The sequence below is a fragment of the Pelophylax lessonae genome (genome assembly GCF_965119305.1).
Source record: "Pelophylax lessonae genome assembly, chromosome: 5".
NCBI lineage: Eukaryota > Metazoa > Chordata > Amphibia > Anura > Ranidae > Pelophylax > Pelophylax lessonae.
Window position 1 is genome coordinate 84,852,216 of NC_138772.1, and position 19,744 is coordinate 84,871,959.

Below are 19,744 nucleotides of genomic sequence, written 5' to 3' on the forward strand. Positions count from 1 at the left end.
GACTTGGACTGCAGCTTTAATCCAACTTTACGCTCTCTGGATCATAGTCGCATCAAAGTAGTTCAGGCACCTTTTGAAAGTCGCTGATTTTCAAAGTGGCATAGATGGGAACGGGTGCCATTGAAATCAGTGAGCTGTGACTTGTCATGCAACTTTGTATCCAAAGTTGTATGACAAGTCACAATAGTGGAAACAGGGTTTAAAACTCATTACCCACTTCCATACCAGGCCAATTCTCTCCTACATATAAAAATCGTCATTTTGTTGCTAGAAAATTACTGAGAACCCTTAAACATTATATATGAGACCCTTGGGAATAAAATGGCGGTCATTGCAACTTATGATGTCATGTGGTCTTTGCGCAGCAATTTTTCAAACCTGTTTTTTTGGAAAAAAAAAACTTTAATGAATTAAAAAAAAACACAACACTAAAGTTAGCCCAAATTAATGTGAAAGATGTTACACCGAGTAAATAGATACCCAACATGCCATGCTTTAAAATTGCGCACACTCGTGAAATTTCGCCAAACTTCGGTACTTAAAAATTCTCCATGGGCAACGCTTTAAAATTTTTTACAGGATACCAGTTTAGCGTTAGAGGAAGTCTTGGGCTAGAATTGTTGCTTTCGCTCGAACGTTCGTGGCGATAACGCACATGTGGATTGAACGCTGTTTACATATGTGGGCGGGACGTATGTATGCGTTCATTTCTGCGTGCGGGGATGGGGGTACTTTAATTTTTTTTATTTTTACACTTTCCCTTTAATTTTATTTATTTTTTGATCACTTTTTTCCCATTACAAACAATGTAAACAATAGGAATAGTGCATGACAGGTCCTCTTTATGGAGAGATCTGGGGTCAATAAGACCTCAGGTCTCTCCTACAGGCTGGAAAGCCTGAAGTAAAAAAAAAAACTCTATTGGCTATCCAGCCAAGATCATGGCAGCATTTGCAACTGCCAGGCTGGGCGTGACAGCCCCTCCCCCCCCTCTCTCTCCCCCCTCCCCCCCTCTCTCTCCCCCCTCCCCCCTCTCTCTCCCCCTCCCCCCTCTCTCTCCCCTCCCCCCCTCTCTCTCCCCCCTCCCCCCCTCTCTCTCCCCCCTCCCCCCCCTCTCTCTCCCCCCCCCCTCTCTCTCCACCCCCCCCTCTCTCTCCCCCCCCCCCCCCTCTCTCTCCCTCCTCCCCCCCTCTCTCTCCCCCCTCCCCCCCCTCTCTCCCCCCTCCCCCCCCCTCTCTCCCCCCCTCCCCCCCCTCTCTCTCTCTCTCTCTCTCTCTCTCTCTCTCTCTCTCTCCCCCCCTCCCTCTCTCTCCCCCCCTCCCTCTCTCCCCCCCTCCCTCTCTCCCCCCCTCCCTCTCTCTCCCCCCCTCCCTCTCTCTCCCCCCCTCCCTCTCTCTCCCCCCCTCCCCCTCTCTCCCCCCCTCCCCCTCTCTCCCCCCCTCCCCCTCTCTCCCCCCCTCCCCCTCTCTCCCCCCCTCCCCCTCTCTCCCCCCCTCTCCCTCTCCTTCTCTCCCTCTCCTTCTCCCTCTCCTTCTCTCCCTCTCCTTCTCTCCCTCTCCTTCTCTCCCTCTCCTTCTCTCCCTCTCCTTCTCTCCCTCTCCTTCTCCTCCCTCTCCCTCTCCTTCTCCTCCCTCTCCTTCTCCCTCTCTCCCTCTCCTTCTCCTCCCTCTCCTTCTCCTCCCTCTCCTTCTCCTCCCTCTCCTTCTCCTCCCTCTCCTTCTCCTCCCTCTCCTTCTCCTCCCTCTCCTTCTCCTCCCTCTCCTTCTCCTCCCTCTCCTTCTCCTCCCTCTCCTTCTCCTCCCTCTCCTTCTCCTCCCTCTCCTTCTCCTCCCTCTCCTTCTCCTCCCTCTCCTTCTCCTCCCTCTCCTTCTCCTCCCTCTCCTTCTCCTCCCTCTCCTTCTCCCTCTCCTCCTCTATCGTTCCCCTTTCTTCATTGACAGACACATCTCCTGATGATCTTAACCATTAGGTTATACTGTCCCCTACAGGAGTAGGACACTAGGCAGAAAAAGAACTTGACTATGCCTATGGGCAGTCCCAGGAGGTATACTCCTCCCCACCCCCCTCTGCTATAGGTACTCAGTTTTTTATTCTGCCTAGTCGGGAGTAAGGACCTAGTTCCTTGCTGGGATCTCTTGTCCTGGCAAATTTTATATTTAGATATTTTTCTTTCTCCTGTTTTTTTTCCTGTGAGGTCTACAATTAACTGCCGGACTGGGCGACAGGCTGGATAATCTAGATCCAGTGGTCACCCCAGTCTGGGCAGCCAGCGCTTGCGTGTGCAGACCTCGGCTCCGTACTATGTCAGCCCGACATAACCCCACCGGATGGGGGCTGGCCTGCGAGTAAATGCCTCGCGAGGTTGCATATGATCGGGTCTCAGCCTGTGTCGCAAAGTTCCCCCTGGCTAATAGCCCCCTATTTTGATTGCGAGGAGGTTCTGTCTGGAGCGGTGCCCATGTGGTTCCTGGTATAGTGAGTAGCTACTCCCCCCCCTCTCCCCCCTCGAGAGTTTTGGGGTTGATGCGGGCCCCTCCCTCCATCCGCTCTGTGGTAGCCTCTCTAGGAGGAGGAGATTTTCTGGCCTCCATAGATATTTTAGGATGCATAACTCCATGTACCAATTTCAGGCTCCATCAGTTTTCTGCGTTTTGCAGTAGGGCAGTCCCATTTTCAGTTTGTGGCTCTGCTGTTCGGTCTGGCCACCGCTCCCTGGGTGTTTACAAAAATCTTGGCCCCGGTGTTGGCTCTTCTAAGGTCTCGGGGCATCTCAGTAATGGGATACCTAGACCACCTGCTGATCAAGAATCGGTCAGGACCAGGTCTAGAACGGTGTTTCCCTGACCATACAGTTCTTAGAAGATCTGGGTTGGATTGTAAACCTAGAAAAGTCAGATTTGAGGCCTATTCAGATTCTGCAATTTTTGGGTCTGATTCTTGATACTGCCCAGGCAAAGATTTTCTGGCCATCAAAATTCTGGCCCTAAAAGGTCTGGTGCAGTTGGTAAAATGGAAAAAGTTTCCTTCTATACGGCTGTGCATGAGACTGCTAGGCAAGATGGTGTCCTCATTCAAAGAAGTCCCTTATTCGCAATTCTACTCCAGATTGTTCCAGAACAGTATTTTTTCCACTCAGAACCAAAAACTGAGCTCTGGATTCCCCAATGTTTCTTTGCCCAAGCGTAAGACAGAATCTGACCTGGTGGCTGGTCCTCAACAAAATAAGCCAGGGGAAATCTTTTCTGCCTGTGACCTGGAAGGTAGTAACAACAACAGATGCCAGCCTGTGGGCTGGGGAGCGGTTCTGGAGGAAATATCCTATCCAGGGATCCCATCATTATCTTTGAGATCCAGGCAACCTATTTGGTGCTGTTTTCTTAGACGCTCAGACTGCGGGGGTGTCCTGTCAGGATTCAGTCTGACCGCTACTCTGGTGGCTTATATCAACCATCAGGGGGGATATCAGAAGCCAATCGGTGCAGAAGGAGGTGAACCACATCCTGTCTTGGGCAGAGAGCCATGTTCCATGTCTGTCAGTGGTTTTCATCCCGGGGATGGACAACTGGCAGGCAGACTTTCAAAGTCACCAGCAGTTGTTTCCAGGGAAGTGGTCCTGGCATCCCGAGGTCTTTCAGCTATTCTGCCTGCGTTGCGGTACTTCTGATGTACATCTATTGGCGTCCAGGTTCATCAACAAGCTCCACAGGTTTGTATCCAGAACCAGGGATCTGATCGCGATCGGAATGGATGCCTTAGTGATTCCTTGGTTTCAGTTTAACCTGATCTATCCGTTCCCTCCGGTCTAGCTTTTGCCACGTCTGTTGAGCAGACTTAATTTGGAGGGGAAGCCAGTGATCCTGGTGGCTCCGGCTTGGCCCAGAAGACCTTGGTACGTGGAAATCATTAAATTAGCAGTAGGGGGGCCGTGGTTGCTTCCATGCCGTTCAGACCTGCACTCCCAAGATCCCATATTCCACCCTACTTTACGGTCACTGAATTTGATGGTTTGGCTATTGAGACCAGAATCTTAAGAGATCGTGGAGTTTCTGGTCCAGCTCTGGCTATGTTGATAAATGCCAGAAAACCTGTCTCTAGGAGAATCTATTATAGGGTCTGGAGGTCCTACATTTCTTGGTTTGAATCCAAGAGATGGCATCCTCGGAAGTATGTCATTGCAATAATTCTTTTCTTCAGATAGGAGTGGACTTGAAGCTGGCATCAGGAACCATTAAGAGGCAGATCTCTGCCCTTTCTTTCTATTTTCTTTCATAAACCATTAGCAACACACTCCTTTGTGCGGGCTTTTTTGCAAGGTGTGATTCGCACGGTTCCGCCAGTCAACCCACCCTATATCCTTGGGACTTAAATCTTGTGCTCTTTGTGCTATTGAGGCAACCCTTTGAGCCTACCAGGCATATTCACTTGGTTCTCTTGAGAAGGAAATTGGTTGCCATAACCTCGGCCAGAAGGGTGTCGAAATTGGTGGCTCTTACCTGCAAAGAGACATTTTTTGATCCTTCATCCGGACATCTGGAGTGTAAAGGGTAAAGTTCTACCTTTTAGGTTAAAAGATCACTCTACCAGGAGGTTAAGTGCTTCATGGGCAGTGCATAATCAGGTTTCTATGGCTCAGATTTGCCAAGCTGCTACCTGGTCTTCAGTTCATGTATTCACAAAATTTTACCAAGTGGATGTAAGAGCCCGAGAAGGAGTTCAATTTGAAAGTAGCATGCTTTAAGAAGCAGTATAAGCTCTTTTTGCCCAGGGACAATTTTGGGGTTACTGTGTCCCTTCCCCTCAAGGGCATTGCTTTAGGACATCCCAGATAGTCATTATTACCTGCTCTGTGTCCCGTGATGTATGATAAAGAAAATAGGATTTTTCCTTCAACTTACCTGTAAAATCTTTCTCTTGGAGTACATCACAGGACACAAAGGTCCCTCCCCTCTTTTCTGGGATCTTCATTGCTTGCTTCGAAAACTGAGGTTCTTCCTGTATGGGAGGGGTTATATGGAAGGAACTGCCTGTCTATTGGTTGCCGCCAGTGTCCATTCACCTTTAGGTGGTGTATTACCCCGATAGTCATTATTTCCTGCTCTGTGTCCCGTGATGTGCTCCAAGAAAAGGATTTTCTTGGAGTTGAATTCCAAGGATCCAAGGATTTTTTGTGTTGCCTCTTTGGATGTGGCTCCCCTGATTTCTAGACTGGCTGTTTCGGTTTTGCTGTTTAAATGTTGTTTTGCGGACCAGACCTCTAAAAAAGACTTAACTGATCCTCCTTTTCAAGGAGATCGCCTGTTTGGGGCTACCCTGGATGACATAATTAATAGTCTCACAGGTGGGAAGAGCACCTTTCTTCCACAAGCTAGTAAGGGTAAGGAACCTCGTTTCAGACGTGGCCCATTCTCCTCATCTCACAGAAGTTTTTTTTTCGTCCCGCAGGGTCAGCTGAAAAGGGTTCAAAGCCTCTTTGGGGGTTCAAAGCCTCTTTGGGAGGATCCAAGCGAACTTCATCTGGCAAGTCCAAAGCGGGTTTCTCCATACCCGCAGACAAGGCTCCTTCTGCATGAAGGTGCGCCTTCACTTGTGCCAAAGGTGGGGGGCGTCTTCGCTGGTTGCCGGACCCATGGACCTCCTTGGCGCAAGACAAGTGGGTCCACAAAGTGATACGGTCCGGCTACAAGATCGGGGTTCGTTCTTACCCTCCAGAGAGGTTCTTTCCTTTCAATGTGCGTCTGTCTCTGGACCGGTTGCAAGCCCTCTTCGGGGCGAAGCAACACCTGTTACTTCAAGGGGTAGTTGTTCCAGCTCCGGAATGTTTTCAGGTGTTTTATTCAAACCTGTTCAAGGTGCGTCCAATTCATGATCTCAAGGCCCTTAACTGCTTTTTACAGGTACAGAAGTTCAGAATGGACTCTGTTCGCACAGTGTTGACATTCTTGCATCGGGGGGGGGGGGGGGAGGGATTTCCTTGCCTCTGACATCAAGGACGCTTACTTACACATTCCAATGTGTCTGCCACCAATGCTTTCTCCACTTTGCCGTGGAAGAGGAGATTATCAGTTTGTGGAGTTACCCTTTGGTCTCGCCTCTTCTCCTCGAGTCTTCACAAAGGTGTTGGCTCCGGTGTGAGGAGCTAGGATTCACAGTGCTGGACTACCTGGACGACCTTCTCTTGCGAGCAGAGTCTCCTGCTGCTCTGATGGATAACGTGGACATCACTATATGGACTCTGAGGGAGTTCAGCTGGCTTCTGAATTTTCAGAAGTTTGCTCTGGTTCCTTCCACAAAACTGGACTATCTGGATCTGACTCTGGACTCAGCTCTTGTCAGATTGTTCTTTCCTCTGGACAATCTCCAGGAGTTGCATGCTGTGATTCATCTCTTGCTGTCCAGCAGGCGGTCATACCTTGGGATTTGCATGAGGGTGCTGGGACTGATTGTTTCTACCTTTTTTGAGTCAATCTTGTTTGCCCAGTTCCATACGAGGTCTCTGCAAAGGGAGATCTTAGCCAAATGGGACAAGTGTCCGAAGTCTCTGGTCAATCAGATCTGGCTGAGCCGAAAAAGGTCTCTGATCTGGTGGTTTTGCTCTCCAGCTCTTCGCCAGGGTTAATCTTTTCTTCTCCTGTATTGTACAGTGGTCACCACAGATGCCAATCTGTCCAGATGGGGAGGTGTCCTGTATCGGCACTCCGCTCAGGGAGTTTGGACACTGGAAGAGTCCAGACTCCCAGACAATGTCCTGGAACTCCGAGCGAGTAGGCTGTGCCTGAATCACTGGACAGGTCGCCTTCAGGGGTGTCCGTGCAAATCCAATCGGACAATGCCACAGCCGCGGCTTATGTCAATCACCAGGGTGGAACAAGAAGTGTATTGGAAGCTCTGGAGGTAGCCAGCATTCTTCAGTGGGCAAGACTTTGTTTTCCGGCCCTCTCCGCCGTACACATTCCAGAAGTGGAAAATTGGCAGGCGGATTATCTTCGTCGGCAGGCGTTGGACCAAGGGGAGTGGTCCCTTCATCTGGAGGTGTTATATTAGCTGTGTCTCTGGTGGGGCACCCCGAGGTGGATCTATTCGCATCTCGGCTCAACAGGAAGGTGCACAGGTTTGTGGCACGGCCACAGGATCCGCTAGCAGACGCCGCAAACATGCTGGTTGCTCCCTGGGGCCATAATCGTCTGATTTATGCTTTCCCTCTCAAGCTTCTGCTGAGACTCTTGCAGAGGTTCGAGGCAGAAGGAATTCCGGTTATTCTAGTGGCCCCAGATTGGCCTCACCGGTCTTGGTACGCCGACCTGGTGCGGCTGGTCCCTGACGCTCCTTGGAAGACTACCTCTCAGGGAGGATCTGCTGTCCCAAGGGCCAATCTTCTATCCTGCTTTAAGGTCGCTGGCCTTGACGGCTTGGCTGTTGAAAGCCAGGTGCTGAAGGATAGAGGTTTGTCTGGGTCGGTGATTCCCACATTTCTGAAGGCTAATAAGTCTACTTCTTGGAAGATCTACCATTGTACGTGGAAAGTGTAGATTTCGTGGTGTGAGTAGCTTGGTTTTCACCCTCGCTCTTTTTCGGGGGCTTGGGTCTTGACCTTTCTTTAATGGAGGGTTGAGCAGAAATTGGCATTGAGTACCATTTAAGGGTCAGATGGCCTTGGCGGTCTTCTTTCAACAACCTTTGGCTACGCACTCCCTGGTGCGTACTTTTATTTAGGGGGTTCGACATTTGACTCCACCGGTGCGGTCCCCATTACTGCCTTGGGATCTCAACTTGGTGCTTTCAGCTCTACAGTAGCCTCCCTTTGAGAATATTCGGGCAATGCCCCTGCTTACGCTATCCCAGAAAGTGGCCTTTCTGGTGGCTATCACCTCTGCGCACAGGGTGTCAGAATTGGCGGCGTCATCGTCGTCTTGCCGTTCCCCATTTGGTGGGCCACAAAGATAAAATGGTTCTTCGCTCCTGTCCATCATTCCTTCCAAAGGTGGTCTCTGATTTCCATCTGAATGAGGACATTGTGTTGCTTTCCCTGTGTCCCAGGCCAAAACATCCTAAGTAAATTGCATTGCGTTCCCTGGATGTGGTTCGGGCTATTCAGGTGTACCTGGCAGCTATGGAGTCTTTTAGGAAGTCAGACTCACTCTTTGTGCTTACGGATGGGCCTTGAAAAGGACTATCTGCTTCTTCTGCCACCATTTCTAGATGGATCAGAGAGACGGTGACTCTGGCCTATTTAATTAAGGGTCAGGTTCCTCCTTTCACTGTGAAGGTGCACTCTATGTGGGCGCTCAGTGCTTCTTGGGCCTTTCGTCATCAGGCATCAGTAATGCAGGTGTGCATGGCAGCTACTTAGTCATCAGTGCACACTTTCACAAAATTTTATAAAGTGGATGTGTTGGCATCTGTGGATGCCTCTTTTGGCCGCAAGGTTTTGCAGGCTACTGTTTAGGGAGCTTGTTCCCTCTTTGGGGGTGTAATGTTTTTTCAGGTGGACCCCAATTGTTTTGGTGGAGCTCCTGTTACCTGGTTGGCTACAGTTTAGCCTTGGGAATTTTTTCTTGCTGTTCCCACCCCTCATGTTTGACACTGCTTTGGGACGTCCTAATGGCTAAGAAGATCAGGAGCTGTGTCCGTCAATGAACGAAAGAGAAAATGGGATTTTTGACCCCTCTATGGAGTTGTATTACTTCTGACACTGCTTGTAACAAAATGGAATACCTATAGCAGAAGATCAGGAGCTGTGTCCGTCAATGAACATCGGAAAAATGTTTTTTTCGGTAAGTCAAAAATCCAAATTTTTTTTTTTTTTTTCATTGATTTTGATCCACCCTGTGTGCAGCTAAAAGGCAGACTTGATCCACCTGCTGGCTTGTATACACTTTTGGGCAATTTTTAGGCATTTTGTCAAGGCAACCTTGAAGAAATCTGAAGGTACCCCAGGGTGCCTGGGCACCCTGGTTGAAAAGGACTTCTATAGTTTATTCAAGTAAACACCGCAGTAGTTATCCCCTTTCAGACACAATATCTCTGAATTGTATCCCAACAGAGGGAGTGAGGAGGAGAGGGGGAGGAGTCCTTCATATGCAAGATTTTGCAATTACCTGAATTAAAGAAAAGATTTAAAAAAAAAAAAAGTCCTAAACCCGTTCACACATAGCAATTCTAAATCGTGCTGAAATTGCAGCAAAGTGCACATTTAAGTGCCATTCATTCTTGGTGACACCAAAAATATGGCGAGATTTTTTTGCCTGTCAAAATGCACTTTACAAATTTCGCACAAAGCTCGTCACCGAAAAAGGTGCACAAGCTTCTTTCACATGACACTCAAACACAAGTAAATCCCACTAAAGAAAATCGCACGCAGGATGTGAAACTGGGCCCAATATTTTCGCTGCCAGACCCTGCGCTCCACATTTAATCAGCAGATTCAGGGGGACCCTTCTATTATACATACTCCATGATGCAACCATGAGCTCACACACAGTAAAGGACGTAAGGCTTACTGATCCCGCCAGCTGGAAGCAGTTTTGTTCCGACGTATGCATTATGCCATTGGCCGTGAAAGGGTTAATAAAGAAAACGCTAATATATTTTCTTTATAGCATAATCTACTGAAGAGTGTTTGATCAGGGTTGTGGTTACCCAAACAGTGCATTTGTTTTTTATGTACATACCTACTAATCAATAAAAATAACCCCCTATAAGAGTAAAAATTATGTTCAGCCACTCTTGGAAATCTCACACCTTTTAAGAATATTATGTTGTACTTCATAGGAAGGGGAAAAAAGTGAACTGGAACTACCCAACAGTTCCTTTGTAAATATTCATTGTTCTATTTTGTGTGTCTGCCTTCTTAACTTAATAAGGGCCTTGTATTTGTGCCAACAAACTTGGTATAATCTGGATGCAAAATGTATTGGGATTTCTGGGTAACCACTGATGAAGTCATGTACTTAAACTGCAGTTTGTCCCATTAACATCTCTTTCCATTGTTCAATTGCAGGAGATGGAAAAATCTGTGGACCCCAAAGCCCCTAAACCACGTGCTAGAAACACAGCCATTGAGAGGAGGCTTCGTCGGGCGCAAGACAGGTCCCGCACACAGCCTGTCACCACAGAAGAAGTGGTGATAGCAACATCGTAAGTGCTGGCACGGTGTGAGCATGCTGCTGCTCTGAGATTCTAGGCTGCTCTCCCAATGTATTAGCTAGGGAAGTATGAAGTACTTGTAGCTCAAGAACCTGGGCACTTCACATCCTGTCTGCCAGAATGATGGATAACTAAACACCATGTTTGCAAAGGGAATTGAGACATGAATCACTTCAGTTGTGCTGTAGTATAGGCTTTTCCAGGAAAATTCATCATTATTTCTTCCTCTGTAATCCAAATAAAGCATAAGCTGGGTGATCTGGAATTGGGTTATTGTAACTACACAGCAATTAAAAGCAGACATTTATTACGGCTCTGCTCACACTATTGTGATCACACTACTGTGATTTGCAGCGTGAGGATGTAGTGCAGGGGTGTCCAAACTTTTTTCAAAGAGGGCCAGATTTGATGAAGTGAACATGCGTGAGGGCCGACCATTTTGCCTGACATTCTTTGACATTTTGAGTATGTCATTCAAAATCATAGCATATATGAGGGTATATAAAATGAATGGTAAAAAAAACTATGGCATACGTGAAGTCCCGCAGCTTTGAGAGATCCAGAGATCTTGGGGGTCGTGAGCAGCGTTCAGGGATTCACAGGGGCCACAGCAATAGATTTTTCCAAATTACCTGTGAGGCCGTATTAAAGAGTCCCGCAGACCGAACTTTGGAAATACCTGATGTAGTGCGACTTTGGTTGCTTTTGGAAGTGGTTTGCATATTCTATGGGGCCAAATCGCATCCAAGTAGCACAGTAACCTTTTCCGAAATCGCACTGCGATTTGATGTGCACAGGCTTCATTGCACTGCACTTCATTCGCTGTGCAACTCAGTCACATATGAAATCGCACTAGTGTGAAACAAGCTTAAAAGTGGTCCAGTCTTTTCAATATTAACTTTGTATATTTTGCTACTTAAAGGAAACTTATAGCAAGCAGTAACTGAGCTTTACAACAAGTCTTCACTGTCTCCAGTAGCGACAGGTACAGTGGAGCAATTGATACCCAAAATTTACAGCAGAAGCACTGATGATAGTTCACCCTGTGCCCCCTCCCTGCAGAGACTCGGCAGTCTTCTAACCTGTAAAGCAAACATTTCAGAAGCTCTGGGAGTGTAGAGCATGAAGAGCTGAGCTGTTGAGACCTCAATGCTTCTGTAAATTTTGAAGATGGATTGCTACTCCTCAGTTCCGAAAGTCAATGAGGGTTCATTTTAAGGCTTCATGCGCTCAGCCACAAAAGGGAGTTAACCCTGCATGGAGCATAAATAACCAGTGTAAGGGAGCCACAGGTACAGCATACAGTCTCCCCATTGCAATAAATGGCTGCACGCTACAATGAGAGTTAATGCTGGTGCTTTTGTAAACTTGCTCATGTGGTTAAAACCCTGGATGCACACTGTCTGTATCCAGGGTTGTATGTCCATGATCATGCACAAGTGCATAAACCCTCATATAGCAGCGTACTTTGATTGCAGTAGATGGCTGCATCTATGGATCCCTTGCACAGGCTATGTATACTCCATGTACGCCCTCTTGCAGCCATGTGCATGAAGCCAATAGCTCATTTACTGCTTTTTTAAGAATCTGTAAATACTTTTATAGTCTATAGACTGGCCACAATTTTTCTTTAAAGGACCAAGAAGTCCAAATTGCAATATACCTTTTTAAAAGACTACATTTTCATTTTAGTGAGGTAGTGAGATGCATTTTATCTTTGTTTCTGTTCATAAACTGAAGAATCTGGTTGCTATCGGTAACAATTTTTCCTTCAAAAACTTCTCATGTTTGGGTTCTATACATCTTTCTGTCCTTTTTTTATGCTCATTTTCTGTTCTTCTGTCTCCCCTTCTTACAATCTTAAAGCAAGCCTAGCCCTGCTGCACACACAGTGACCACACACACTGTCACCGCCAGCATCTCTAGCTCTACTGTAACTAAGAGTACTGAGCAACGTATCAGGTACTACAGGGGAGCATCTTGCATGTGGAAACAGCCATGCAGTGTAGCAGATGCCTCATTAATAAGTAACACCTTTTCTAATACCACCTGTTGCGGTCATTTTTGTACTAACCCTTTGTCTATAGCAGAAGCATGGCATTTTATTGAATGTGACATTATTAACTCCGAATAGGTTACTTGTTCATTTCAGCATATTGACATTTCTGCCTTCTGTGTCACCTTACTGTGAAAATTAGAAGGGTGACTTCTACAATCTCAAGTACCATTTTTATTCCTCAAAGATGCTTATTACTGATACAGAATATGGCTCAGGCACAGGTGAACTGTGGTACCCTTAATTGGCCAGTGAATAAATAAGAAATTATAGTGTGGTAAGGCGACCGACAGGACTACGCAGCAAACTCTGACCTACATGCGGAAGGAATAGCGACTAAAAAAGCCACCTTCTGCGACAGATTGAGCAGAGGAAGTTTTCGAAAGGAAATTGATCAAAACTGGAGCAGCCAGAATCTGGAGCAATGAATCCGCTTCTATCTTAAGTTTGCTCGGTTAAGCTTTGAAAATAAAGAATTTTGAAGTTGATTGGTTGCCTTTATACAACTGCTTCAGGTGTCTGCTGTTTGTTTTGGTAAATTCCCCTCTAGAAAAACACAGGTATCTGCAAGGACACACAGGAAATTGCTGTTTTCTGTATGTCATGTTCACACCAAATTGCTAGTGTCATGTGCAGGGCTGTGTTGAAATTTGCAGCAAGTCTGCATGTGAAATGGAAATAAACATGTATCAATGCAACTGAAAGGAAAACATATCTAGTAATTTGACTCTTTCACTGCCCTGTTGGTCAGCCATCTACCAGCCACCAACCACAAAAAAAAAAAAAAATCAACTGATGTCAGCATTAATAAAAGTAATGCCACTTGCAGAGTTCCCATTTGGTGCATCCAGTGGCCCAATTCAGCTTGCCGACACTCCAATTCCTTTCTTCTGCTGCTTAGGGTCATGGATACATTTTGGGTAAAAGCCCAACTATAGTTTTAAAATAAACATGAAAAGATACATTCAAGTGATTATAAAGTCTTTTGTTATTATAAAAAAAAAGTTATACTTCCTCTGTGCAGTTGGCTTTGCATAGAGTGCCCCGGATCCTCCTCTTCTCAGGTCCCTCTTCTGTGCTCCTGGCCCCTCCCTCCTGTTGAGTGCCCCCACAGTACGCAGCTTGCTGTGGGGGCTCTTGAGCCGAGTCACAGCTCCCCATGTCCGTTCAGACACTGAGCTGCAACCTGGCCCTGCCCCCTCTCTCCTGATAAAAATAAAAATACATGTTTTGGGGTGTGAAATATAAAATGTAAGGTCCTGAATTGCAGGATGGTTAAAGACGACCTGTCCTCTTAATAATGTGGATTGCCCTTGTTGGCTAATGGTAGCCTACATTTACTTTCTCAGTACTGGTTTCCATTAAAGCATGCTTTCTCTAACTTTTTAACACCCATTCTCTGGTTAACATATGCCTGTGAATTTTATATATTGCTCCAAAATCACAAAATGTAATCACATTCACATTATTCTGCTAAAAACTGTTGGTTAGAAAATTATTTTCTAGTGGCAGGCATTTGACCACTGCATGTGGCACCATAGTGATGGGATCTTCCCCTATGCTTTTCCTGTGTGCTATGATTTCCATATTGTGTATGCAGCAGCTTCTAAAGGTAAAGCCTGCTATTGCACCGAAGGCATTTAAATTAAAAACGCCATGATAAAACAGAAGTCTGATCTAAACCTCTTCGCATTGGCTATAGCAGATGGTTGAAAGAGAGCAAGCCCTGCAAGAGGGTTGCAGCAATGCAGGGCCAGAAGTTTTGGGAACAATGAGGCTCAATGTGACAGTAAAAACAGGGAAGAAAAAGTCAAAGCAGTTGGCATACATAACTTTGATCTTAGTTCGTTTTTATTATGTTTGTTACTATTACAGTGCCTTAAAGTATTCGTGCTGTTTGAAATTTTTCACATTTTGTCATGTTGCAGCCAAAAACATAAATGGATTTTATTTGATAGACCAACACAAAGTGGCACATAATTGTGAAGTGGATGGAAAATGGTAAATGGTTTTCAAAATTCTTTACAAAAAATATTCCCTAGTGAACAAACCGCATCATGAAGGCCAAGGAACACACCAGACGGTATTAAGTTGTGGAGAAGTTTGAAGCAGGGTTAGGTTATAAAAAATATCCTAAGTTTTAAATATCTCATGGAGCACTGTTCAATCCATCATCAGAAAATGCAGAGTATGGCACAAGTGCAAACCTACCAAGACATGGCTGTCCACCTAAATTGACAGGCCAGGCAAGGAGAGCATTAATCCGAGAAGCAGCCAAAACTGCCCTTGGTAACTCTGGCGGAGCTGCGGCGATCCACAGCTCAGGTGGGAGAATCTGTCCACAGGACAACTATTAGCCATTGTTGAAGAAACAGCCATAAGAAGTCCAGTTTGCAAGAAGCATGTGGGGGACACAGTAAACATGGAAGGTCAGATGAGACCAAAATTGAACTTTTTGTCCTAAACGCAAAACACTGTGTGGCGGAAAACTAACACTGGACATCACCCTGAACACACCATCCCCACTATGAAACATGGTGGTGGCAGCATCATGTTGTGGGGATGTTTTTCTTTAGCAGGGATAGGGAAGCTTGTCAGGGCTGATAGGAAGATAGAGCCAAATACAGGGCAATCTTAGAAGAAAACCTGTGAGTCTGCAAAAGACTTGAGACTGGGGCAGAGGTTCGCCTTCCTGAGGACAATGACTCTAAACATACAGCCAGAGCTACAATGAAATGGTTTAAAGCATTTTCATGTGTTGGAATGGCCCATTCAACGTCCAGACCTAAATCCAATTGAAAATTGCTGTTAACAGATGCTCTCCATCAATTCGGACAGATCTTGAGCTATTTTGGAAAGAATGGGCAAAATGTCACACTGTAGATGTGCAAAGCTGGTAGAGACGTACCCAAAAAGACTTGCAGCTGTAATTGCAGTGAAGTGTCGTTTTACAAAGTATTGACTCAGGGGGGCTGGGTACAAATGCACGCCATACTTTTCAGAGATTTATTTGTAATAATATTTTGAAAAAACATTTTTCTCTTACGTCCTCTGACAGTCGCCTCCCACTCATTCAATCTGCACGTCTGGGTATTGGCCTTCTCCACAGGAGTAAGCTAGGCAGAATATTTTGTTAAAATAATCAAAAAACCTTTGTATAGACACACCTACAGGGGGCTGTCCCTCTGGTCAATACCCCCAGCTAGCTTAATTCCCAATTCAGTTTTCTGCTGCCTAGCTTAGGAGTAGGCTGGCTTTCCCTAGCTGTGGCTTCGGTCTCAGCTTTTTTCTTCTTTTTATGTTTCTAAAGTGTTTTTTCTTTTAAAAAGATAGCTTTTTATTTGTTCCTGCGCTTAGTTAGTCGGACTTTAGAAGACTACAGTGTTTGCAGAGCTGGGACTCGCACTGGTTATTCTAGAACCTTACGGACTCCCAGCCTGCCATCGAGCATTTGCAGGTTATTGGTACGCCCAGGCCTCGCAAACGACAATGTCCCTGACTTCAGGGACGAGCCTACGAAGTTGTTATCTTCGCCGGGATGTCTCAACTGCGGTACGCCCGTGTGTTGCTAGCGTCCCTTTCGGCTGACGGCACCCCCACTCATGGTGGGAGGCTTCCTGTCGCAGAGAGGTGCCCACGTTCGCTGGACCGGTGAGTATCATGCTACCCCTCTGTCTCTGACCGTGTTTGTTGGGTGTGTATGTGGGCCCTCTGTTTTGGGAATGACAGTTCAGTATGGTTTCTGTAATGTCCCGGTTTTGACCACAGTGTGGGGGGGTCTCCTACGTCCCTAGGGTGCTTGTGGTACTCTGTTGGGGCCAGTGCATGGCGTTTTGGGGCCGCAAATAGTGCTAAACCACCGGCCGCCATTTTGGGTGTAGGCAGGCTGTTCAGCCTCATACTGTGGGCAGCAGCCATTTTCTGTCATCCTTTTGGCGCCGATCGGGCGCCATCTTTAGTGTGGGCATGATGTCCTTTGTGGGCAGCGGCCATTTTCCCAGAGCTTTTCTCCCATAGACGTCTATTGGCAACCATTTTCTTGTGGCTCAGGGCTGTCTTTGCCTCTAGGGGCGTGAGGTCACTTCCTCCTTCCCTTCAGATCCTCAGCAGCGTGGGCAAGTATAGCACATTTTTACTCTATTCCCTGGCCTGCTTTCCTGCTAGCATTCATTTTTACAGTTTCCTGTAGCAGGGGACTAGGTTTCCATTTGCGGTGGGGATCGCGGGAATCGCCGATTTAACCACTTTACCACCGGAGGATTTTGCTGTCTTACGTCTGGGCCACTTTTTGCGATTTTGGCACTGTGCGAATTTAACTGACAATTGCGCGGTCATGCAACGCCGTACCCAAACAAAATTTGCGTCCTTTTTTTTTCCCCACAAACAGAGCTTTCTTGGTGGTATTTGATCATCTCTACGATTTTTATTTTTTGCGATATTAATAAAAAAATGTGACAATTTTGAAAAAATAACAATATTTTTCTAATTTGACAGTTAAAAAATGTCCAATATATTCAATTTTTGTCATATATTTAGGCTCCATTCACACCTGAGCGTTTTTGAGTGTTTTTCAGCTCCAAAAACGTTCCAAAACGCCCAACAAGTAAAACCCCATTCATTAAAATGGCCCATGTTCACATCTGAGCGTTTTGCAAAACGCCTGTAGCTGAAAAAAGTACATGAGCTTCTTTTTGGGCTGATTACCAGCATTTTTGATAGATGTCAATGCCTGCCTCCAAAAACACCTGAAAATCGCGGTAAAATCGCAGTAAAAAACGCGGTAAAACGCTACGCTCAAGTGTGAATGCAGCCTTAGGCCAAAATGTATTTAGCTACATGTCTTTGACAAAAAAATTCTCAATGAGCGTATTTTTAACCGCTTTAAGACCAGAAGATTTTACCCCATTCCTGACCAGGCCATATTTTGCGATTCGGCACTGCGTTACTTTGACAATTGCGCGGTCGTGCGACGCTGTACCCAAATTAAATTGAGCTTTTTTTCCCCCACAAATAGAGCTTTCTTTTGGTGGTATTTGATCACCTGTGCGATTTTACTTTTTGCGCTATAAACAAAAAAAGAGCGACAATTTTGAAAAAATAACAATTTTTCATATTTTTTTATATGAAATCCCCCCCCCCCCCCAAAAAAAATGTAAAAAATCTAATTTTTTTTTAACATTTTAGGCCAATTTGTTTTCTGCTACATATGTTTGGTAAAAAAATGAAATAAGCGTGTTTTGATTGGTTTGCGCAAAAGTTATCGCAGCTACTAACTACGGGAAATTTATGTCATTTTTATTTTATTTTTTTTTTAACTAGTAATGGCGATCTGCGATTTTTTTTTTTTTTTTTGCGGGATTGCGGCAGACAGATCGGACACTTGACTGCCATTTTTGACACTTTTGGGGGTACCAGTGACATTACTACAGTAATCAGTGCTATAAATATGCACGGTTACTATAAAAATGACACTGGCAGGGAAGGGGTTAACTTGGTTCTCAAGGGATTAATGTATGCCTGGTGCTTGCTAACGTGTGTGGGGGGAGGGGACTATGTGACACAGGCACAGATCGCAGGATCGCAGATTTCACTATCGTTATCCCTGTGCGGATCCGGTGGATTCTCGCTGGACTGCAGCTCCTAAGGTGAACCACACTGTGTCCAGGTTAAATAAAGCCACTTATTGCCCGTGGAGGATTCTCCGGTGTTTAAAGACCCGGCGGATAGGCGGGTGGAAACGCTTTCCCGCCACTTCTATCTGGTAGCGGGTTCCTTGCTGAAACCCGTGTTTGCTTCGGTAATGGTCTCTCAGGCTGTTGTGGAGTGGGCCAAGACGCTTAGGCGCACTCTGATTGCTGACTCCGCTTCTCCTGCTGCTCTGGAGATGGTGGATCAAATGGGCCAAGCCGTTCTGTACCTGTGTGACGCGGCCTTGGATGAGGCCCTTTAGTCGCACGACTATCGGCGGTTTCGATCCGCTGCATAACTTCGGGGCTGCCCAGTGCGTGTACAGCAACTGCAGTAGCTTGCATCAATCATCAAGGAGGCACCAGGAGTGCCCGGGTGGCCAAGGAAGTGGCCGAGATTCTGTCCTGGGCCAAGACGCATGTCCCGGCGATTTCCAGGTGTGGCGAATTGGCAGGCTATCTGAGTCACCAGACCCTGGACCATGGGGAATGGTCCCTACACCCGGAGGTGTTTCAGATGCTGTGTGCGCGGTGGGGATCCCCGGATGTGGATCTGTTTGTGTCTCGTCTCAACAAGGTGGACAGGTTCGTGGCACGAACACGCGATCCTCTGGCAGACGCCTCGGATGCGTTGATGGTGCCTTGGCATCAGTATCGACTGATCTATGCCTTTCCTCCGATTCAGGTGTTGTCCAGATTCCTCCACAGGTTGTTCTCGGAACCAAGGTTGGTGATTCTGGTGGCCCCAGACTGGCCGCGTTGGTCTTGGTACGCGGACATCATGCAAATGGTCGTCGAGCCTCCCTGGCGGCTCCCACTAAGAGACGATCTTCTGTCTCAAGGACCTATCTTCCATCCTGCTTTACAGTCGCTGGCTTTGACGGCGTGGCTGTTGAAAGCCAGGTCTAGAGAGACAGAGGTCTCTCGTCGGCAGTCATTCCTACCTTGCTCAAGGCTAGGAAGGCTTCCTCCGGTAAGATTTATTATCGTACCTGGAAGGCTTATTTCACCTGGTGTGAGTTGCAGGGGTTCCATCCGCGCTCCTTTTCGGTGGCGAGGGTGTTTGGCTTTCCTGAAAACCGGTGTGGATCAGCGTCTTGCGCTGACCACTATTAAGGGCCAGTTGTCTGCGCTGGCCATTCTGTTTCAACGCCCCTTGGCGTCAAATTCTTTGATCCGCACCTTTATTCAAGGGGTGCGTCACCTGGCTCCCCCTAGGAGGGCACCCTTGCCCCCTTGGGACCTGAATTTGGTTCTGTCTGTTTTGCAACGTCCTCCCTTTGAGAACATCCGGGAGATTCCTCTGCCTGTGCTGTCCCAGAAAGTTGCCTTTCTGGTGGCGATCACATCTGCTCGCAGGGTGTCGGAGTTGACGGCCTTGTCCTGCCGCTCCCCCTACCTGGTTGTTCATAAGGATAAAGTGGTCTTGCGACCTCATCAGTCTTTTCTTCCGAAGGTGGTTTCGGACTTCCACCTCAATGAGGACATTGTCTTGCCTTCGCTGTGTGCGAAGCCTAAGCATCCTAAGGAGTTTGCTTTGCATTCCTTGGATGTGGTCTGGGCGATCATGGTCTACCTGTCGTCTACTGAATCCTTCAGGAAGTCGGATTGTCTTTGTCCTTCCTGAGGGACCCCGGAAGGGTACGGCTGCGTCTGCAGCAACCATCGCTAAATGGATCAGACAGACGATTGTGCAGGCCTATTCGATTAGGGATCAGGTTCCACCTTTCCCTGTCACAGCGCACTCTACCAGAGCGATTAGTGCATCTTGGGCCTTCCGCCATCAGGCATCGGTGACTCAGGTGTGCAAAGCGGCGATCTGGTCGTCCATGCATACCTTTACTAAGTTTTACAAAAA

At 46.8% G+C, this 19,744-nt stretch overlaps 1 protein-coding gene across 2 annotated transcripts in view; it reads left to right on the top strand.

The window, feature by feature from the left end:
- Nucleotides 1-19,744, top strand: part of SVIL (supervillin) — a 314,402-nt gene that overhangs the window by 114,378 nt on the left and 180,280 nt on the right. For both annotated transcript variants that reach the window (XM_082259451.1, XM_082259450.1), the window contains 2 exons: nt 9,998-10,134; nt 12,010-12,105. In XM_082259451.1, coding sequence (XP_082115577.1) covers nt 9,998-10,134; nt 12,010-12,105 — 233 coding nt within the window. The remainder of the gene's footprint in view (nt 1-9,997; nt 10,135-12,009; nt 12,106-19,744) is intronic.